The sequence below is a fragment of the Polyodon spathula genome, chromosome 3 (genome assembly GCF_017654505.1).
Source record: "Polyodon spathula isolate WHYD16114869_AA chromosome 3, ASM1765450v1, whole genome shotgun sequence".
Taxonomy (NCBI): Eukaryota; Metazoa; Chordata; class Actinopteri; order Acipenseriformes; family Polyodontidae; genus Polyodon; species Polyodon spathula.
This window is the reverse complement of record NC_054536.1, coordinates 13,058,682-13,083,213: the sequence shown is the minus strand read 5'-3', so window position 1 is coordinate 13,083,213 and position 24,532 is coordinate 13,058,682. Positions and strand designations below refer to the sequence as shown.

Below are 24,532 nucleotides of genomic sequence, written 5' to 3'. Positions count from 1 at the left end.
CTGTTGTGTGTGTGTATATGTTGTTTTCTTTTACTGACATGCAGTTAAAAAAAAGAAGCATGATTCCTCCACTGGGACCAAGCTCTTATGCGCCCCACTGTTGAGTTGCATCCAGCAGCTTGTTTCAGCCCACCTATTCAGTGCGCTGGGTAATAAAAAAAAATATCAGTTACCCGCCTTGCCGTGGTGACTGCTATTTTACCCTCATTGCTTTGTTGTTGTGTGTGTATGTGTTTTTTTCTTCTTTTGCTGCCTTGCAGTTTAAAAAAAATAAATAAAATACAAGTGTGATTCCTCCATTGGGACCCAGCTCTGCTGCATCCCCTGTTGAGTTGAATCAGCTGGCTTGTTTCAGCCCGCCTACTGGTAATAACAATAATAATACAAATTTACAGCTCACCCGCCAGCGTGGTGACTGAGTTTCTCCCATAGCTGAATTGCTGTATGTGTAAGCCTATATTATTTTCCCTATTACCAACTTTGCAGTTAAAAAAAAGGACAGTTTTTCTTCCTTGAGCCTGTGCGCAATTACCCTTTGGCACCCAGAACCGGGCAGACTCCAAATGTGGGTCTGGCCCCTGAACGGGACTGTCTGTCTGCCTTAGGGCTCTCAGACACAGTCGTCAGTACACTGCAGAACGCTAGGGCCTCCTCCACAGGAGAGTTGCATGCCTAGAAGTGGAAGTATTTTCAAACCTGATCCACCTGTATGTTGAAAGTGTACCTAGCAGCCATATTTGCATGCCATGTCCCCATTGACTCAGTGTCATATACTAGTGATCCCAGGAGGGTTGTTCTGCACGAATGGAGCCTTGATGTTGCACTGGAGGCTCTCACGAAGGCCTAGTTTGAGCCCATACGCTCCATAGAGTTGAAGTATACGTCTATGAAGACAGCCTTCCTCTTGGCTATCACCTCTGCAAAGCAGGTCAGTGAGCTACAGGCGCTGTCGGTGCACAGCTCCTGTACGCGTATTTGGGACAATGGCAGGAGGGTGTCACTACGTAAAAACACTGCTTTCCTCCCTAAGATGATCACAGCCTTTCACTTGAACCAGTCTGTGGAACTGGAGTCTTTCCATCCACCTCTGTTTTCTTCAGAGGAGGATAGGAGATTTAATTTCTTCTGCTCGGTGAGGACATTGAGGTGTTACGTGGATAGGACAAGAGCTCTCCGTCATTCTGACCAGCTCTTTGTCTGTCATGGTATAGGGACCCTAGGACAGCCCCCTCGAAGCAGCGACTGTCGCACTGGATTGTGGATACAATCTCAACTGTGTATGATAGTGCCAGCTTGCCCCACCTGAGAGGGTAGCCACGCATTCTACCAGAGGGTTGGGTACATCTTGGGCCCTTTTTAGAGGGGTTTTGCTTTCCGATTTCCGATATACTTTCTCCAGGTTCTATCGCCTTAACATGATAGATCCTTCCTTGCCTTCATTAAGCACAAGGCTACTTGAGGTTGCATGATGCTGCCATTCCTTCTCCCTCGCGATGGCTCTGGTATACTTTCCCATAAGTAATGTTTGGGTGGTTGTCTTTGAATTGAAAGAGAACGTTAGGGTTACTTACCGTAACCCTGGTTCTCTGAAAGAGTAGATGACCACCAACCAGACAGGTCGCATCAGTTGGCCTCACGGGTTTGATTCAAAAAGAGATATGGCTTCCTGGGTGGACGGGTTTAATCCCTCAGTAGGCGAGACCGAGGATGTCACCCCAGGAAGGAGCCTATCGGCAGCTCTGATATAAATAGCTCAGTGAATACTTACCAATAGGTAGGCATAAGTAATGTTTTGGTGGTCGTTTTCTCTTTAAGGGAACCAGCATTATGTTATTTTAAATAGATTTAAGTGAGTATTTGTATGTGGGGATGGGGAATGCACAAATACAGATGTACAGACTGTGCCGAGATTCATTTGAATGATTGATCGAGTCTCAGCACAGGATGAGGTAAAATTGACGTAAACGAGAGTCGGGAGGTAAAGTGAAGGTAAAAGCAAAATAACAATTGCTATGTGTGCTGGGTCTAGACCAGCACAATACTTGTTTGTTTCGTGTCTGTTTGTCTGTCTGTTTGTCCATTGTGTCGTTTTGTTATACAAAGTGTTTTGTTTGTCTAAAACTGTTATTTTGTTATTAAATCTCCGCACCAGCACAATTCATTCACCCAAACTATTATTATCCTTCCTGGTCTGATGTCACCACAAAGCCAGCCTGCTAACAGTTCCTAAGACATGAAAATCTGTCAGTCATTGAGGCTTTAATATTTGCTAAAATGTATTCTTTATTGAACGCAGTGTAGCCTGTGCTTCAAAATGGTATCACATCAGTAATATTTATGAAATGTGGTGGAGTTCAGCAGGAGATTTGAGTAGAAGCTTGCTATGTTTATGTGTTGAATTTGTCATGAATAGAATGGTAGACCTACACAGAAAAATCCCCCAACAACAGACTGTAATGATCACTTAGCTGTAGCTGAGTTGACAGCAAATATTTCCTAACTAATAAGGCTGTAACCTTCATGCAGGAAACCATTCTGTCAATATATCCTAACAGTGAGAAGATTAAATATGTAATAAAGGTGTACTATATGAGTTTAATGTTTAACTGGAGATTAATGTAATGTAACATTTGCTGCTAAAAACCTGTGGCTTCTTCATGGTTCAAAATATGTTGTAGGTTAAGGCCCTTTTTAAAGCATATATATATAATATATATATATATATATATATATATATATATATATATATATATATATATATATATATATATATATATATATATATGATAAAAATGATATACTTGAAGTTATCATATAAACAACTGTAATTTTAAAACAGTTGTCTTGCCTTGCATTTTCTCATTATTCATTGAATGGCATATGATTTTGTGGTAATTTGAGGGGTTGATATCTTCTTAATAATAGAAATGACATCACATGTCTGCTCATTAATCAGGTTTTGTTCCAGTCTTTCAGCTGGAGTTTACTCCTGATTGTTTAATAATTAACATTTGCTCTATGAAAGTAAACAGCTATAAATTAACCATGGGATGTAGTATAAAATTACCCTTTGCTGATACCTTTGAACTAAATGCTCATACTGTATCCGAGTGTAAACCTTATTAAGATAAGTAGTTGTAGTTGAGATATAAGTACATGTCTTATGTTGATGTTAGTATATCAGCAGCTTCATTATAACAGGCTGCTGTGGTTTAGCAGCCCTGCTGCTTAGTAAGGAGAATAAAAAATAGTAGACAAAAACGTAGACACAGTAAAATTACCCTGGTAAAATGTTATCAACACTAGATTTATTAATGACAATGGCAAAAATTCTCTTATGTAGGGAAATCAATGACAGAAAAGGATCTTTCTAAGCTGCTAAGCAAAGTACCTGAATTTTAATTGTTAAATGTTACTGTGGCGGGAACATCAAGTTACCCCACTGAAGAAGGCCCAGTACAGCCTGAAGCAGAAGGATTCAGGGGCCCCAACTAGATATATCACTCAGAGGCTGAGACGGACCTAGAAAATCCAACATACATGCCACAAAAAAAATGTTAAGGTGAAAAACTTTAAAAATGAAATGGAGAAGTATTGTTGTAATGTTGTAACTGCAGAAAAATTGTTAATACACAGTATAACAGTTACAGCAAATTGTCCCTGCCTTTTATTCAAGTTGTCTGAATTATTTAAAAAAATATATAAAAGTATAGGTTAACAGAGTAGGTAGGCACTACTGAATATATTCACTAACGGTGCCCAATTTTAAAAAAAGTCATTTAGAATGGATAAGCACTAAAGGTTAACAGACACTTAATCTATGCTTATTCTATGTAAAATTGATTTCTAGACTCCAATACTTTACAGACATGTGAGAGATATTTAATTAACATAAGTAAATCATTCAAAACACTGTTAGGCTATGTATTAATTTAAGTATCATGGGAAAATATTTACTGCTTAAGTAGCTCAGTAATATAACGCTATGAAAGCATGTGTGTTTCCATGTAACAGAAATGCAAATCTAACAGTTTCAATGGTTTACATATATTAAAATGATTTCTGTCCCTCAGCCTTTCCGTCTAACTTTTTTCCCCAGCATTTCTGTGGTGTTTTTTTTTTTTTCTAAATTACACACTTGACTCACTCGGCATGCTGACATTGGTTTAGTTTTGATCAGGCCACATACCACAGTGTGCTCATTTGAACCTAATGAATATAAAGTGTTACTGAGAAAGTGTAATGGTGCTACACAATAGCACTTTGCAGATGGGCATCTGATAACCTCTAGTAATCACCCACTGGTGACTAAACAAGAATAATGACCCTATCAGCTAGACCAAGTGATAATTTGTTTTTTTTGTTAATAGAAATGAAAACACCTTCAATATGTAAATGTGAGATATTTCCTCACAAGTCATTTTTTTCTATGCTATAAAACCTGCACCAATAATATTGGATGAGACAGCAGCTCTGACAGGAGTTGGATGTACAGTAGTAGCCAATTGGCAGGTAATACAATTTCCAGAATCAAATTACAGATGCTGTTCAGAAGCAACATGGAATATTTTGGTGTTTTAGCAATAGTTTGCTGCAGAGTTTGCATAGTTTGGCACTCCTTGAAGACTCTAGAATCAGTATTCTTTGATGTCCCTGTTGCGGTCCAGGACACTAATGTACCATTAATGCCCCTCACAAACACACTTAGCTCTCTACCTCTACCCATGTTGTCATCAACCTCTTGTTAAATCGCTCTTTAGGGCCTACAGTATATTCCTAACTTATTTATAAAGTTTGCATTTGTCTCATTTGAAGTCTTCAAGATACATCACTTGTTCAGTTGATCAAATTTTTGTGAGAATCAATTCTCAATGTAGCATTCAATTCCACATAAACCCAACATAACTGCAGTTCATACAATATTTATTTATAACAGATATGGGAATATACATTTTTTCATTTACTTTTACAGGAGATGTAGGTGAATGGACACTAAACTCTTGAAATGTAGGGTAAGGACATAATTCTGGAGAGCCCAAGAGATTTTCAGAATTTCTGTGTTTTGTCCATTCAATCTGATATACAGGTTAAATAATGATAACCACAAAACAATGGAATGCAATGGAATACTCTCAAGAGCATTTGTGTTTGATATTTATTCTGTTGGTGTGTTTGTTTAAAACAAAGTCTTCTTAACATGGTTGTTCTCTCCTTAGAAGTTAGTTGTGCAGCAGCGCCGTGCAGTATCTCCGTGAAGTCTGTAGGCAAAAGCTTTCGTCGTTTCGGAGGGAGCCCATCTTCTCCGGGACAGCTTTGAAGATTGCATCACTGCATCTTCATTGAAGAACTTTGGAGTTTTATGAGTTGAGAGTGATGAGATGTTTTGAAGCAAGAGCAAATCCAGCGAGCAAATCTAGAGATCGAAAATCCTTGTTTTGAGTTTAAATAACATGATGTTTAGGCGTTCTCTTGTACTGTAAACGAGTCCCTGTCTGTCCTACCATTGGTTCACAGTATTTGATAAACAGTTGCGTGTCACACAAAAAGGGCGTGTTAGAAATGGAATAGATCCACCTATTTCGTTATCAAAGGATTTTACATTTATCATCTAAACCTCATATTCAATATAACTTTAGTTACATTCACTAGAGAAGTATATACATTTCAGTTTAATTTTCTATACAACATTATGATTACAAGCATATAAAACATATCATAATACAATCAAATGATAATATTAAAAAAAAAATAGTTATTAGTTTATAATATTAATTTAAAACCCAATAAACCCTTCAGGTTTATTGGGAAACTACTTAAAATAACTATTAAACTTGTGTCCACTTGTTGTGTAATTAAAAATGATTCTTAAAGCATTTTAACACAATAATGGTACAACTGCATAGTCACTGTTGCTTGGCTTGTTAAGTTTTATGACACCTTAGGAGACCAGAAAATCAGATAGCATTTTGGAAGGTAAGCTTCAAAGAGTTAAAACTACATTTTGCCTGTGCCTTGCTCTAATCAACAAGCTTTGAAGTAGACATGTTTAAGAATGTTCTGGAATCGATGTTAACAACCCAGTCACCACAGCATGTCACACAGACAACAGTCTGAATTAAATATCTGGGAATTATATTAAAATTAATTTAACCATGAATTTCCTTGACAACCTCCAGTTTTTCTATATTTATTTCTTGGTTTAGCTGTGTGTTTGATTTGTTGTGTGTGTGTTTTTTTTTTGTTTTTTTCACCCACTGCATATCCTGTGTAGACGGACATAAATTTTAAATTACACTGGAAAACTTGAAACTAAAAAAAAAATAGGTATTTGTGTAATCAGGTAGTGAGATGGCTGAATATCTACCCAAGCAACATTCGTTATATGGTTTCACAATCTGATTGTTAAATGCAAATGTAAATGTGGTTATAGAATTTCCAGTTTTGTGAATGGTTTACCTTAGCATTGGCTCTATTGTTAATCTTGTTAATGTCACCTGCATACTTGGAAAATATCATTGGAAAGTGAAATTGAGTTGATACTTCAGATATTGACAGCACATTTAAGCAGTTTTGAATGAGTTATAAATACCTGTATTGCAGTGCCTTTTGAGAGAGCCCTACTGCAGCATGCAGAGCAATCGAATCATAAGAGTCTGAATGTGAGACACAGGCTGAGTTAGTATGAGTATGTTTATAAATATGCTAACACAGAGACACCAGACTCTCTGATTATATAATACAATAGCTAACCATGCAGAGTTAACAAGGGGAAGTATGCTTTATTGAATAAAACCACAAAGTGTTTGAAAACCTCACAAAGCATAGGGCTGTTTAAAGTAAAATGATCTGACTTGTTGAAGGGGTGTAAAGGTAATATGTATGGAGCCTTTAGGTTGAATGTTGAGCTGTGTATTTTATATTATTAGTATTTAATATTCTTTGAAGAGATTGACTTGTTTTAACACTATGTGATTGGGTCCTAAAAGATACATCTCAAAGTGGTTAAATACAATGTTTAAATAAATAAGCAGACTGTGTTGTCCTGTGGTTAGGTGGAATAATAAAGTATATATAATTATAGGAACCATTTGTCATTTGCTATGTGATTCTTGTTCTCCTTGACACCAGAATGTCTGTTCTAGTGAAACACTGCATTAGCATTTGTTATGAGATGCCATTTTTGAGGGTCTGGATCTGTTTCATAATTTCATGCTGTTCTTCTGTTGCAGTAAAATGCCTTTCCTAAAGCAGAGCTCTACACTAACTTTTCCAGGTTGCCCAGAAAGAAATTTAGGTTGACTGAAAACGATAAATAAATAAACATTGCTATTTTCTTAAAATGTATTATTTAATTACCAAGCAGACACCCTGATCCAGGGCAACAGCCATTGAACATTTTATTGCTCTGTACAGTATCGCTTTCAGTCACACAGTGCATTTACATGAGCATAAGTATTCCTATATTTTTCAAAAAACTAGTTTTCGGAAAACTAACTCCAATATCAAAAGTCATGTAAACAGTTTTTGCAAAACTTATTAAAATAGCTTACTGCGTATGTGCACATTTTGATCGTTTTCTCTTGTATGTGGTTTTAGAAAACAGAGTAAATAATAATAATCTGCAGTCAGTCTGCATGCATCTATTGGTCTAGTTAGGGATAAAGTAATACATTTGTTAAAGTCCATATGTATTTGTTAATAGCCCATAGTGAAGTAGCAAATGTTTTCCCCTCTTTAAAATGGCGTGAGAATTTTAAACGTTTAAATGTCTGCAAAAGAAACTGATAATATAGAATATGATGAGCTGTTGGAAAGGCTGATTGCACATTGTGGGGAATCTGACTAGAGGTATAGGATAGTAATCTTTGAATTTAAGACCTGACACTTCGATAAAGCACTTGAGTTATTGGATTGGTCTCTTTTCGATTTCAGAAATGTCCGGTCTTCAAATTGTACTTTTCAGCTACTACAGTACTTTGCATGCGAAAATATCCTGCGTTTTCCAAAAACTTCAATCCATGTTTACAGTTGAATTCGAATTAGATTTTCTATCGTTAAACATGAAAACACAGAAAAGTGACATTTTAAGAAAATCAGTTTGCATGTAAACATACTGACATATATGTTCCATCAGTTCAGACTTTCATATAGTCTTACCAACGAGCCCTTTCCCTTGCTCTCCACCATCTCTTAATTGCACCATATTTATTCTGGCTTGGTCCATTCATGAATATGAATATTCATTTTTAAAGCATGTCGACTGAAAGTAAAGACCTCCAGTCACTTTTCACTCACTTCACACAACTGAATCATTTTTTTAAATGTTTTTCTTAAGATGGTAGTTTAAATTAAGGAGCACTGTGTCACATTTTAAATTACTGTCAGTGGAGCTAACTCTTCGATCTGAAACAAGAACAAAAATATTGATTGGAAAAAGAAATGGTGATGGTTACTTAATACATAAATGTAACACAAAAGCAACATAAGATTTAGTCCTACATGAGCAAGAAAACAGAATTGATATTGTCATGACCAACACTTGTTTTTTGTCAGGTTCTGATGTAAAAAAAAAAAAAAAAAAAAAAGATTAAAAAAATCTATAACTTTTGTATAACTAGTGCTGCGTGGGTAAACTAGGAACATTAAACAGTGACAACAAATGAAATTTATTTTTTCAAGGAGGCATGATTAAACACAATGTATGTTTATTATATTAATACTATACTGTATGCTACATTGGTACAATGCTTATAGGGAGGTCAGCGCTATGTTGTAGCTTAATTACAAAATGTATGTCTACTTCAGTAAATAAAATAATGCTATTATTATCAGTTAGGTTTGCCTTAAAGAGCTATGCTTGTGCAAAATGTGGGGATCCAGGAGATTAGGGTGGGGTGGATTCTTTTTGTTAGGAAGACTAAATAGTTTTCCAAGTTCAAATTTCATGCTGTGGTTTCTTCCATCTTTGAACTTATACACAACGATCCTCCTAACTATGCCTCCAGTATAATACCCTACACTCTCCTTTTTCTGAACTGCTCATTTGAAATCTTAAGCAGAAATGATCTTGTTAACAAACAACTATAAGCAGCCCATTAAATTATCTGGCACACACTACTGGAAAATAATAAGTGTACGCTTCAAGCTGCACTGCAGGATAACTGCAGTGGAGTGTGGCTTGCCTTGAGTTACCATGCATTTACTGAGTGTACAAGCACCTGAGTTAATGTTGGGAGCTATTGGCACCTTACTTAACATCAGGCAGCGCCACAATTTCTATTCACCCATATAGAAAAATATATATAAATATCATATAGGAATTTTGTATGCTATGTACAGAAACTATATAACATGTATGTTTGATTTTAAAATATACAGTGCCTATATTTGCTCCCCTTGGACATTTTCAGTTTGTTGTGTTACAACCTGAAATCTTGATGAGTTTCAAAGGGATTTTTTTTTCCCTTTGATTTACACAACCTACTCAACACTTTCAATGTGTGAAAAAATGGGGGTGTGAAAAAACAAATCAATTAAAAATAATAACCTGAAAAGACTTAATTAGATAAGTATTCACCCCCTTTGCTATGACACTCCTAAATAAACTCAGGTGTAACCAATTGCCTTCAGAATTCACACAATAAGTTAAATGGAGTCCATCTGTGTGCAATAAAAGTGGTTCACATGATTTCAGATTAAATACATCTGTCTCTGTAAGATCCCACAGTTGGGTAGTGTATTCAAAGCAAAGATACTACCATGAAGACCAAGGAGCTTTCAAAACAACACAGGGATAAAGTTGTGGAAAGGCACAGATCAGGGGAGAGGTATAAAAAGATTTCAAAGGCATTGAATATCCCTTGGAGCACAATCAAGTCGATCATTAAGAAGTGGAAGGTATACGGCACAACCCAGAATCTGCTTAGAGCAGGCCGTCCTCCCAAAGTGAACAGCAGGTAAGAAGGGCATTGGTCGGAGCAGCCACCAAGAGGACAATGACAACTGTGAAAGACCTACAGCGTTCCATGGCTGAGATGGTAGAAACTGACCATGTGTCAACAATAGCTGAAGTACTCCACAAATCTGGCATGTATGGAAGAAAGGCAAGAAGGAAACCATTTCTGAAAAAAGCCCATGTAAAATCACACTTGGAATTTGCAAAAAGGCATGTGGGAGACTCTGAAAAGATGTGTCAAAAGATTCTGTGGTCCAATGAAACAAAAATTGAACTATTTGGCCTAAATGCAAAACATTATGTCTGGCGCAAACCCAACACAGCACATCACCCAGGTAACACCATCCTTACTGTGAAGCATGGTGGTGGCAGCATCAAGCTATGGGGATGCTATTCATCGGCAGGGACTGGGAAGCTTGTCAGGGTAGAGGGCAAAATGGATGGAGCTAAATAAATGCAAATCCTTGAGGAAAACCTGCTTCAGTCTGCAAAAAACCTAAAACTGGGATGGAGATTCACCTTTCAGCAGGACAATGACCTCAAGCACACAGCTAAAGTGACACTAGAGTGGCTTAAAAACAAGAAAGTGTTTTTTGTCAGGTTCCGGACTTGAATCCGATTGAGAATCTGTGATAAGATTTGAAGATTGCTGTCCACCAACGATCGCCATCCAACTTGATAGAGCTTGAACAATTTTGCAAAGAAGAATGGGCGAATATTGCACGATCCAGATGTGCAAACCTGGTAGAGACTTACCCCAAAGGTATTGACTCAGGGTGGTGAATACTTAAATAACCAAGGCATGTAGCTGATACACTGCACCCATGAATTATTTCAATATGTTTAATAATAAAACAGCAATCATTTTATTTAAATCCATATATGATTTATACAGATTTACTTATATGAATCATGTATTTGAAGTATGTGTTTTAATAGTTAAACTAATAAGAAAATATATTAGTTTACAACATGAACTATATGGTATAAGGTATATTTACATGTAAGTGAAGTTATAAGAAACTTGACAGAATAAACTGTTGTGCATTATGTAATTTATACAAATATGCTTATATGAAACATACCCTATTTTACTATGTCTTCCTTGTATGAAAGTGTTTCATTAAACAGAACTCATATGGAACATACTTAGTGTGTGTGTATATATATGAACACAGTATGTTCCTATGTTCCATATGAGCAGACAGTGGCAGTTCAAATACAACATGTCTGTGTAGACCTAGCGCCCTCACAAAAAAACATTAATAGAAAGAATTACTAGCCTCCATTGTTTTTTTTTTTTTTAATTACTTACATTTTATTACTGTTGCACAATTTATACAATTACATAGAATTTGAATGCATCCATGTTACAATTCTTCTTTTTTACTTTTGAATCAATGAGTTGTGGTACGGTATGGAAGAGAGACTGGAATGGCAATGAATGCAGACATTTTATTTGAATTTTTTTTCCATTTTCACTTGACCGAAAGACAGAACTACAGGTGCACCCAACCACGGACATGCATTAACTTGTCAAGATAGAAGAAAGAGACATTAACAAAGAGCAAGAAGAATATTTATATACATATAGATAAATCTAAGTGGACTATATATGTCCCAAATTAAAGACACTAGAGTGATAGGAAGAAAGAGAAAGAGAAACCAATTCTACTTTCAAATTGGCACTGTAAGACTGGAATGCTTCCGTTCTAATTGTGTTTGAATGTGATGGTTATTACCTGTGTAAAACAGGCAGACAAAACATAAGTAACAATACAAAAAAAAACAAGATCTGATTGCCTTAGCACTGACCCAACAGGCAGAGATGAAAATATAGAAACCTTAAGGGTCTTAATGGTACTGGCAGAGTGCATATACGGTTAGTAGATTCTACCTCTTCCATTTCATTTTCAGGCATCTGCAACAGGAGTCCAGGAAAAACAATAATTTCTTGTTAACCGAGACATTTCCTGATGAAACTTCAGGCTGAGGGGGTGGTGTGGTATTCCATTGGACATGAAAGGTGGTGTGGGTAAAACGGACTTTGATCAAGTTCGTTTGTACAGCAGAAAGAGAATGCAGGTTTTTTTGTTGTTTTTTTTGTTTAAAAGAAGCTGTCCATTATTCTTGAACTGCTACGGTTTTATCCTGGTTAGCAAGGGGAACCTCTGTGGCTTTAACTTCCTGTGCTGGGACGGCACTGTCGGTGGCTACAGGGGTTGAACTAGGTGCTACTTCCTTGGCTGGGGCCTCCTTGGGAGGAGGGGCTGAGGCAGTGGCAGCGGCAGCAGGAGCTGCTTCCGTGGGCTTTGACTCTGGGGCTGGTGCCTCACTTTTAGCTTCCTGGGCTACTGGAGCAGCGGGGGCCTCAGTCTTTTTGGCCTGGACCTCATCCTTACTGGCACTCTTCTCTTCTGCTATGGGTGGTGCAGGAGCCTGGGCTTTTACATCTGCACTAGGCTCTGAAACAGCAGGGGCAGGGGCCTCGCTAGCTGGGGGAGATACTGCAGGAGTTGTCAACTTCTGCTCTTCCTGCTTGGGTATGGCCTGCTCTGTACTCTGAGGGGGCTCAGCCTTTGGCTCAGAATTGGCAGCTGTCTTCTCTCCCTCAGTCTTAGATGGCTCCTCCTTGTTCTCTGCCTCGGTATCCGTCTGGTTGGCATCAGGCTTGGAGTCTTTATCTGTTTTCTCATCTGTTCCTTCTTTAATCTCCGCTGCTGCCGGGATCTCCTCCTTGTTCTCTTTCTGTGCCTCTCCTTCTGCCGTTGCCCCTTCAACCTTAGTGTCCTTGTCTTTTGCTTTCTCGTCATTCACATTATATCCCTTCTTCTTCTTGCTCAGCTTGCCTCCCATGTTCCTTATGTCTGTAATGAAAGAGAAAATAACCCAATCAACACACTGAAAAATGGGAATGCCCTGGCTTTTTATGTGGGTCTGGGTAATACTAACGTTTTACTTCTGTGGCAGGGCAAAAGCCCTAAAATGTAAATAGTGTGTGTGTGGAAATGTAAGGTTGGCAGGGATGGGGTTAAATCTGTCCCTGCCACCAATCACAGGTGTAGTCATTCCCCAGTGAGGTAATCGAGTGCTAATTGGGGAGTGGCCACATGTATAAAAAGAGGGTGGGGGGGGGGGGGGGGGGGGTTGTTGGGTGAAGGAGGCAAGTGGTCTGTGTATACTGTGATCCATGAGCCTTTAGTGAAGGCGACTGCCCAGCCTAAAGATAACTGATTTTGTTCCGGGTTTTTGTTTAACCCCCCCCCCCCCCCCCCCCCCATTTTTTTTTTTTTTTTTTTTTTTTTTTTTTTTTTTTTTTTTTAATTCCCACACACCCTATTTACAAGTAGAGCTTTCACCCTGCCACAGCTTCTCAGGGAATGAAAAGTTCAAAACGAACCTTTTTCCTGTTATATCAAGGTTAGGCAGCGTAAATCAAACTATAAAACATCTTTGCATTTCTGAGCTCTTATTTATCTCACATTTAAGCAACAACGTAACTTTCCCATGAAGTAATTTGAATGTGGACAATTATAACACAAACTCCAATACAATAAAAACACAACTTAATATAACTATATCATGTGTTTCTGAAATACTGTCTCTGTATGCATGCAATAACAAGAAACATGTGAGATGCTAGATGTTGGAAAACATGGATCGAGAATTGATTAGCAGTTTGCTACGCACGTGGACTGACAGAGCTATACTGGTGTTCTTTTCTGAAAAGAGACTAATATTGCAGATAGCAGACTGTTTGGTTCAAATTGCATGTACTGCTAACAATTGATAGAGACGTTGCGTCTACAAGCTTTTTGCCCAGCATTGACTGCAAGCTAAAAAGATAACAATGCTGTGGACCAGAAGGGGCCAGGCTCTAAGACTTCAGAGAGATCGAAAGAGATAATGCCACTGGGATCAAAGGGTCTCAAGAAGATAACAAAAGCCAGATGTATGGACCTTTTGGTCACCAGGGAGCTGAAGAATGGGTCGTCAGAGGTCGTCACACTAGACTACACACACAGACACACACACACACACACACACACACAATAAATTAAATATATGGTGACAGAATAATGTGTTGTACCTTTGCTATTGGTTAAGTGTCAGAGAAAGAGGAGGTGGACCATCTATACAGAAGGGTATTTAATGTCATGCAAACATTGTAATGATGAGTATTCTGTTTGTCCTGTACCTGGGACCAGACTCCCTGCATATTTCAATAAACCTAACAACTAATTGAAGAAAATGACTCTTTTTTCTTGAATCTACTTACTCACCATCCATTTTGTTAAGTGCCATCACTAGAGATTGAACGTCTATAGTGTCTTAAAGAATAAGTAGTGGGGGTTCCGAAAAATATACCATTAGATGTCCCAACGTGTTGCTGCAACTGTTTAAATAACGTACCTTATTTTTTCTTTTCATTGTTAACATCCTGACAATTTTTTACACTTAACTTTAAAGTCTGTTTCAAAGCTCTTTTCAAAATGGATGCTCAAACACGAGTGAAATATGATTAAATAATACTGTTTATAATTATGTAGTAATATGTTTTAGTAATAGTTGTCTAGGTAACATAAAGAATGACTGTTCAATCGAGTATTGAGCAGTGAACCCTTTAAAAAGACAGCATGATAATACATTGGGACGGTAGTGATGCCAGTTGTGGTGGTTGGTTAATATTATTCTGTTTCTAAAACCAGTACTAACTGTCATACAATTTAAATTATTTTCTCTCTGAACCCTAGAACATCTGTTATGAATAAAAATAATAACAGAAATTGAAGATGCAGTGCCAGTCATGCATAGCACAATTGCAGTACAGTTTTATTCACAAGGATTTCTCAGTTCCCTAAGCACCAGGGCCCACTAGCTTGTCCTGAAGCCTTAATTAGTAGACAAATCCTGCAGTGGTATCCCCAATGATCAAATATAAATGTACTAAACTGTGGAGCGTTACATGCCCTTTACTACATGTATAGCATGAGACAGGTAACAGTCACTTGAGAGTTGACATTTCAGTATTATGTTTTCAACTGTTTATATTTCACACAAATAATATAAAAAGCAAAAGTACCAGACCGACGCTGGTTATTAACAGATGTCTGATCTCTTGTCTTTTGAAGAGAAAATCATCTGGTACTTTGCACCAAAATGTTGATAATACATTTTATAGGTTTTTTTTTCTCTTTAATTGGGCACCATAGAGTATGCATCCCATTTGTTTGCAAGTGGAAATTGTTTCAGAAAGGGGCAGTTAAATATAGTCTCTAGATATAAGCTCATTGTGAAACCCGTACTGGCAATGTTTTGTCAGCCTTTCGTTTTCAGTCATATTTGCCCATTAATTCATCTTTGACGTTTATAATACACTCCCAGCCTCTTACTGACACTTCAAACAGATTTGACTATAATCTGATACATTTATACAAATATTTTAAGCAGTTCATGCACTCTTTGTTCACATTCTTACTTTTGCGATTATGAGGACCCACTGGTTACAAGTGACCACAGGTAACTTAATTCATTGGGAATAGCATTAATTTACTGGAGGGAGTGGGTGAAAGCTGGACTGAAATAAAACTAAAACAAGGCGAAACATCAAAAAAAAAAAAAAACAACATTATATGAGTTTTCATATTTAATACATTAAATACATTAATACATTTAAATGCTTCCGGACCAAGTCAAAACTGCCCAGATCGGGTACTAAAACAATGTGAAACGACTTGGAAACTACAGCACTCTATTAATCCGTCTGTATATTTGTGTGTACATATGATTTGTAAACAGCAAATACTGTAGTAATTTCCTTTAAAAGAAAATATTTACACAATAAACCACTTGAGGAAATATTTCTAGCATAAGGTATAGGCTACATAAAACCATAAACCACAATGTAGTTTACAAATAACTTTTTTTAGCTTGTATGCGACAAACTCTACAATCTAATAAAATTAAAATAAAATGCACATACATGTCTAGCTAACAATCTCCATAACAATTACCTTAAAATTACACAACATACAGTATATGTAAAAAATGAGTATATCAAAGTGGCCTTTAAAATAAAACATGAAACTAATTATTCTACAGTAGTGATTAAATAGTGCTTGTACTTCTTGTTAAAATGGAGGCATTCTTGCACAGCTCCCCACAGCACTCTGTTTTGGATGGTGTGCGCTGCTCTGAGGAAAACAGTTTTTAGGAAACCTTTTTTGGTGCACCAGGAAATTACATCAGAGGAAAAAAAACTGGTGTTTACTGCAAAGTTTGTTATGTATAGTAAAGAAAACTGAGGTGTTTGGATGCAAGGGAGATCTATAATGATTTTAATCTTCAAAACGCAAGAGACCGGAGATTACATCCAAGAAAAGGGGAAACGTGCAAAAAACAAAGATAAGCACAACCAAAGTAAACTCCCATACCTATCCATATTCACCTACATCATAAGACCTGGGCAATTTAATAAACTTAAATACTTTTCAGTCCAAATTGTTTTCCTGGTTTCCCTAAGGATTATCAGACCTATTTCCCCTCAGAAGTCTGAAATTTGTAATTATGTGTCAATCTTGTGTTATTATTTATACAGTCATTTTCATTTCAGTAGTTTATCAACTAGCATTGCTAATGAAAATATTTTGAAATATACTTAGTAATGCAACTGTTAAAAAGAGGAAGTTACAAAACCATACAGGAAGCAACTGTCCTTAGCTGCAACTTGCATTTGACTTGGTATCATCTTTGTTAAATTATTCACGACTACAAATACTAAGCATTCAGAAAAATGTATGACACTATTATTAGATTAATACTGGTGTGTGTGTGTATATATAACGGACCATAAGTAACAACCTACAAGAATGGGTTTATACCTGAGGTACTTACATCTGAATTTCCTGTGTCTGTTTCTACTTCTGTTTTCACAAATGAAACTGCTGTCAATTTCCTGGCAATCGCATGCTTTCTTGATCATTTTTAGAAAACAGAGACAGATAACTTCCTGACAAGCCACTGTTTAAAGGTCCTGGATTACCCAACAATTGGTGAAGAGAACATACTAAGTAATCTAGTAGCAATGAAAAAATGCAAAATACAACAGTGAAAAACAATCAGACAGCAGGTGGCAAAACCACATGTTAAAAATGTACATCGTTTAAAGTCATTTTCAATAAATTTCAGTGATTACATTGACAGGGCCTCTTGAACCTTAACATGACCATACTAGCTACAATACTTCTCAATGACTTCCTGCCATAAAGAATATAAAAAAATAAAAAAACCACCAAAAAACTCCCTTAATTCTCTAAAGTTCAACATCCTGTTTCCTCCATTCTTTTAACCTATTAGTAAGCAGCATACTGTACTGTTTGTAACAGATTACAGGAACCCGTCGCACATCTAATTGTGTTGGGACCAGAGTAAGGGCAGATATGTAAAAAGTCGGATGAATGAATCCTGTTTTAAATATCATTATACACAGCTGTAACAATTACTATATTCACACAATTATTATTTTGAGATTCAGCTCTTATTAGATAGCTCCCCTAAATCCCTTGTTTAGAAATATTCAGGGTATTAATACTTGTAACAGAGTACATTCAATAGACGTAATCAAGGCACATCAGATGCATTTGAATAGTCTGTGTGGTCCCCCATGAGCCACACATGAGGTCGTTAGGGGATCATCAACGCATTGAATGGTGTTCACAGTGAGACGGGCTGCATCTTGTACAACTGAATTATATTTTTGTGGCTAAATAATTATAGAAACGTGTTATACTCCATCCAGAGACAATTATTATTAAACTTCTCTTAATATTACATATTTTAGAGACATGAATAATATGATTGATGTCTGTTATTAAAAAAACTTTTTTTTATTAAATAGTAATTCCAAACATAACACCATCAATTTCATGGAGGCGTGGAGAATAAAAGTTGAAAATCAGAATGTCATGTTTTGTAGTTTTTAAGCTATTATCATTTTTGTAAAATAAATGCTGCTTAGCTTATTTGCATGCGTGTCGCTGATGTCACTGACGGGCAGAACAGTCAGGCCTGAGGTTTTCTCTCTCCTGTAGCAGTGTCCCCTGACTCGTGTTTTCCCGAAGGTGGTTTTGACAACTTTGATATTGGGATTATAGACACTGTTATAAAAGTATGTCTTTAAAGTGACATACACCCAAATATTTTTTTAAACGCCACACGCTTCGGAGGACAGTGCAGGGGTGGTAGTGGTGAGCCAAGCTTAAATAATAATTGGATATTCTTAATTGAGAGAATTTTTTTTTTTTTTTTTTTTTTAATTGCCGACTACTAAATAATTTTTAAAAAAAAAACACGGTCTTAGCTAAATATCCTTCTAAAATATATGTTCTCAGTTCTATTTTTAACAATTTTGTAGAAGATTGTGGCCTACCCTGCTAAAATTTCTATCAACTGCCGATGGCAAGAGCGAGCTGTTATTGGATCTGCGCATTACCTGGTTTCTACCTGGAAACCAGCTGGTACGGTATGTATAACTCCAGCGCAGATAACTTAAGATTAATTTAACAATGTAGAGAATAAATATTTAGATTTCAATTTACAGCAAAGGGACTTTAAATAGTGTTTTTTTTTTTTTTTTTTTTTTTTTTTTTCCTGAACAATTGGTATTGGTTAATTCACAGTGTATTACAGATTAGCAGGGGTTAAAGCCAGCACTAACTAATAGTCTCCATTGCAGCAAAAGAAAGTTGAACTAAAGGAAATGCTTCTGTTTACAGCTGGTTTACCTTTCCCCTAAAGCTGCTAGCCTTGACCAGGCTCCTGTCAGCAAGTGTCCACCGTACACAATGATTGCACTTCCAGCTTTGAGGGATTTGGCAATTCTCCTGCACAGGATCATGTTGCCAGGTGCGCTCTACACTGCAGGGGCACTTTCTTTTCTTACCACTCACACTAGCAATCATTCAAAAATCATTGAAGTAAAATTTTTTTTTTTTTTGAAAAAAATATGTTTTCAAAACCAGACACAAAAGCATACCGACATACTAACAATATACAACTTTAGAATTAAACAGGCAATTATAGAAAGAGTAGATAATAGCCCTTCATTCATATCACTAGTAACAGAAGTTTGTCACCTCCCATAAATTTGATAGTAGAAATGTTGTGCTGTTGTTCATTAAAGTGTATTGTGACTATAGAGTTTATATCCTTGTTTCTAACTGCATTCGTGTTTTAACACATGTGAATTGGACGTTCCCTGGTAGTCTTGTCAACATAACAAAGATAACAAGGGCATTTCAACAAGTACACAGCATACTTTGATACACATGTAATCCTCTCCCTTTCTTTAAATTGCATATTAGTTTTAGGATGTGTAATTGTATCACTTTTAATCATTGCGTTGCAACACGCAGAGTTATAACATGTAGTAAATTAAGTCAAATGTGTTTCAGTTAATTGTGTCTTTAAAAAGCTTCAATGAAATTATTTGGTATTCATAAAACTCATGTTTAATTAATTCCCCTGTTTGCAAGAGACATTCTGATAGACCAATTTAAAAGTTTCTCCATAATCTACTGGCTATTTTCCAGATCTCTACTAGACATAACTCAAATAGTACATTAAGCCCATCCTACTGATTCAAAAAATGCTATACAAACAAAAACTTATTTCCATCCCTGCATTTGTACAATTACCACAAAACCAAATACTAAGTTTTTCCAGTAATCTAATGGTCAGTCTGAAGGAGATAATTAAACACTTAAAAATAAAATCCAATGATTAAAATCCAATATTAACGCAAGACAATGCAGGTATTTAAAGAACACTTAAAAAAAATTGAATTCAGTATTGTAAGACTAGCATAAAGAGGATTTCAAAAAAGTACTAGACAACCAATTTTATTTACCAACACTGGGTTATTTTGACTCCTGATAAAATCTATCCTGTTGCTTTCTCCATCTGCCATTATTGGCAGACAATGACTATAAAAACCTGTAAAAGAAGATCTTTCAAACATTGCATCCAACTACAGAACAAAATCCTACACCCTGCTACAAAAGGTCCTATTTATATTCATCTCTCCATGTCCACACAGTTTTGCAAGTAGGGGCTCAGCAGGGTCATATGCCAAGATTCTATAAGCCCATCCCATGACAACCTTTTGCAGATCAACAGGAGCTTTTGGACTCACTAAAAACACATTTACCTATCCTCTGTATGGCACAGGCATCTTCTGCTTGGATTCAAACCTCCAACCTCTCTTCTGCATGGAATATGGAAACCACATTATCAAATTATAGGGTACCGTTAGATTTTAGCCAAGGAGTTTCCATAACACTGAAAACATGAAGTTGACATTTGAAATGGTTCGCAGTGGCAGGTTTACAAAATACATAAACTTCCCATACAAGGTTCCATAATTAGTTTGTTGAAACAAATGTATGTTTGTAACATGAAACAGAAATTAAATAGAAATATATTTTTGGTTTAGGAATGTTTTTATAGTTGAGATCAGTCAAAAAAAAAAGAAATTATTTGCATGACAGTGCCACTTAAAATAGGGTAGTACTTGACAGCACTTAATAGTATTTGAACGTTTTTTTAGCCAAAAGATTGTCTACTTGACTTACCTCAGAACGGATGCATTGTCACTGTAAATTTTGATAATTTTACCCTTCTTATAAAAGTTTGTGATATACCATGGAATCATATAGTTTAGTACACAGCATACATATCAAAAAACTAACTTATTTCATATAAAGTAGTCATTCATAACAAAAGTATTCCCACACCTGCTTTAGTATTTTGTGTGTCCTCCTTGTGCTTTTATTACAGCTTTCACACATGTATGATAATTCTTAACCAGTATGTTACATCTTGTTTCTTAAATATTCCTTCAGCTCTGATAGACTGGATACACAACACTTGGCTATAGATTTTTCAAATCAGTACAAAATATTTCTATTGGCTTGCTCTCTGGTGATTTCGAAGGCCATTCCAGAACTTTTATCTTTGTTTTATTCAAGAATTCCAGAGGTGACAAACATATGCTTTGTGTCATTGTTGTGCTGGAAAATAAACTGTCTGTCAATCAGCCTACGAGCAGATGGGATGATTTTACTTTGTAGACTGTTTTGATACATGGCTGCACTCATTTGACCTTCAATCACATGAATGTCTCCAGTCCCTGAACTGCTATATCATCATTGAACCACCTCAATGTTTACCTGTAGGTTTTCTTCATTGAAAGCTTTCCCTTTTTTTCTTCAAACATACTGTGGTCCATTTTTGGGGAAGGTTCTATTTTAGTCTTGTTGAAGAATACTTCCGATTCCTGTTCACAGTTTGTTTTAAGAATTTTGCGACAGGGTAGAGTCACAGCCCAAGTTGTTACCAGCAGGAAAGAGACCCAGTGACACTAAGCGCAGGTTTGTTTACAATACAAACTCAAACAGGAAAAAAATAAACTGGTACGAGGGCCAAAATAAAATATAATGACTGTTTGTTAAATTACTGTGTATTTTGGTCATTGTCATATTAATTAGTGGCCAAAGTTCTTGTATTTAACATGTCTTAACTTATCTTGTATTAAGTGTAGGGGGCAAATACTTTTGTCTGTGACTAACTGAATTTTAATACATGGTCAATTGCATATCAATACATACTTCTTTAGGCCACATAAAATAACATGTTACTACAATAAACACAAAAACTATGACTCAACAAGAATTATAGGCAACATATATGACATGCCAGTTGTTATTATGGGTTAACTGTAGCCACATATTCATTTAAACATCCTCAATAAGCTCACAGCGGTATGTTAGCCTCTGGAATCTAAACTGCTGAGACTGTTTTTCTCAAAGACTGCAAACTGCTAACAGTTCTGTATTGAATGCTAAACAGATTCAGACAACAATTCAGCCAAGCTGATCACTGTTCCAACATCAGATCTGTAAAAATTCCCCCAGGAAATACTTGGCTTGCATGCCAATAGCTATGAAGAAGTATTTCAAGCATTTTAAAATGACATATCTTTGTGTTTAGTTTTCTCTCCCCATACACATATTCCAACCACTTTACAGTAAGTTAAAGAGCGTTACTAAAAAATATGGTAACAATTAGGTAATTAGTTTAGCATTACCGAGTGCGGCAGGGATGAGGTTAAATCCTGTCTGTGCCAAAAATCACAGGTGTGGTCATTCCCTAATGAGATTATTGCTGCTAACTGAGGAATGACCGCCTTTATAAAAAGGGAGGAAAAATGCCAGTGAGTGGGTGGTGTTCGGAGAAGGAAAGTGTTTGACTCTTTATTTTGGCCCTTGTGCCGTATTTGTTCGTTCATTATTGTTTTGTCCTTCTGTGGGATTAATAAACACGAGCTTTAGCATTTAAACTGCAGCTTTGCATCTTCTGAGTCTCCTCCCTGTTGGCAACAGCTACCCTGCCACAGCAGGTAATTAATGTGCTGCATTCCTATGCAGTACATGCCTTGTAAATTTACACTAATTGTTCTCCCTCTGAGTGCTGTGCATGAGCCACACCTTGGCTCTGTATTGGAAAAGAGGACCATTTAAATTTTCTGAACAGGATACACTGAAAAATCAAACATCCTTCTAAAAGAAAGTGACTGTCACTCATGGGAAGATGGCTGCTTCAGTAATATATTAGCAACATACCTCCACAACTTAGTAGAAAACCATACAGTAACCGTATCATGAAAAACCTACAGCTGCCACTGCAATGTAAAAATGTAATTAAATACAATATTATACAATACTAGTTACACTAAGGTGGGAGGCATGGAAAAACCAAAATGTAGGGTTTTTATCATGTTTTTTTCCTGTTTGATAAAATAGCATAAACAAACTTTGTATAATGCCGAAAATTTGTGCTTTGACGAACATAGGATTTTCATGTTCGGATATTCAATCATAATTTAAATATTAATTTGAATATTCGTTAGTTTTCAAAAAGTAATAAAAGCCATTATATTGCTCTGAACGCAAGCAGAGACAGCATAGCAGCAGGGCCAGGGGACGTGGCCCCTGTCTGTGTGCTTTAATTTTAGCAAGACCTTACAACATGTGACACGTTAAAATAGAAAAATATCCCAGGAGTTAAGAATACATTGTGTAGGCCTTACTTTCACCAGTGAATAAACTACAAACCAAAGGATGTTAAACAGCAGTTCAAGTTAAACATTGTTTTCTTTATTAACAAAATAAATAGTATAAAGTTTCATCCCACGCCTTTGCCGTTTCTTCACAGTAAACAGTGGCCATAGACACGTTTTCAAAAAGTAATAACAGGTATGTTGTTTTTAGCTGGTTTATATACATAGTGTTATTGTTTTATTATTTTCAGAAAATATACCTTTACCCATGTTGGTAAACAAGCCCTTATTTATCAAATCAAATGTCCTCTGTTTGCTAAGTACCTACTAGGAACCAAATCAGGAAAACATATATTTCAGGTCAGTGAAAGGGCACAGTGAGAGAGCATTGTTATGTAGGCTACTTTAACATGCAAACTAATTTCCACAAAATAAAGGTTTGGTGAGGTGAGCGCTGTTGGCAGTGTTAATGATATGATAGTAAAAGGATTCTAAAATACCTGCCAATGGGTGTAGCATTGAGGCCTATGAACTGTCATTGCTTAGTCTAAATTAACAAAAGCACAAAGACCATGATTACATTTGTTTTACTTACATTAAAATCAAGTAGTATGTTGTGGCAAAGTGGTAGGTAGTACACAGGTGTAGAGATGATGCAGGGTTTCATACAATGGAGGACAAAGTACTGGTGAAATGATTATTTATTTTTGTAATCCAATGTCACTTGACAACAGTAAATAATAACAAGGATAACTAGCAATACACCCCTGGTGTATTGCACAGTTTATTTAAACACAGGGTTCAGTCCCCAATAATACACACGATACAAACACGACACCAAACACAAACACCATCAAAAGTTCAGAGTGAGTGCAGTGAATTTTGGTGGTGTAAAACACATCTGGTCTTAAACGACAGCTCCCGGATGTGTTAGCCGTCTATAATATACACAGAGTGCAATTAATACGGTGAACAAACAAAACACGAAACACTCACGATACAAATTTACGGTCCTTCACCGGTTCTTTCGCAACCATAACAAAGGAACAGATCAACTTGCTATGTCTTCTTATGTACCATTACTCACGCCCCCTTGGTAAATGATTGCAACCGCTCCTCCAATCCACGGCTGCCACATTGATTCCCTTCCAGGTCGATGACTTGGTGTACCGTAGCTCTGCCCCCTTTCTAGTTGGCCAACTTTAACCTAGCCGTGGGAATGAATTGTCTGGCCATCCAGTTCAGGGCGCTCTGTTCCCTTTATACAGCTCCCTCACAGGTCAGGAGGGAGATTTATCACCAAGAATCATTCTGTCTTTGTCACATATGTGCACTTGCAAATCTGAGTCCAAAAAAAGTTGTATCATATTCTGTAATCCTGGTAAGGCTACACCGGAGTGCCAAACTAAGAGGTATAAGAATCCTTTAAATTGAAACATTATGCCAGCCTTGACATTCTG

General features: G+C 36.6%; 1 protein-coding gene across 3 annotated transcripts in view; it reads right to left on the bottom strand.

The window, feature by feature from the left end:
- Positions 1-11,246: 11,246 nt before the first annotated feature.
- The window catches only part of LOC121312740 (brain acid soluble protein 1 homolog), a 28,094-nt gene continuing 14,808 nt past the window's right edge, over positions 11,247-24,532 (bottom strand). For 2 of the 3 annotated variants that reach the window (XM_041244468.1, XM_041244469.1), the window contains exon 2: positions 11,247-12,822. In XM_041244468.1, coding sequence (XP_041100402.1) covers positions 12,080-12,811 — 732 coding nt within the window. In that variant the 5' untranslated portion in view covers positions 12,812-12,822 and the 3' untranslated portion in view covers positions 11,247-12,079. Of the gene's footprint in view, positions 12,823-16,849; positions 16,875-24,532 lie in introns of those variants that run through there. The other variant, XM_041244467.1, reaches the window with a different exon arrangement.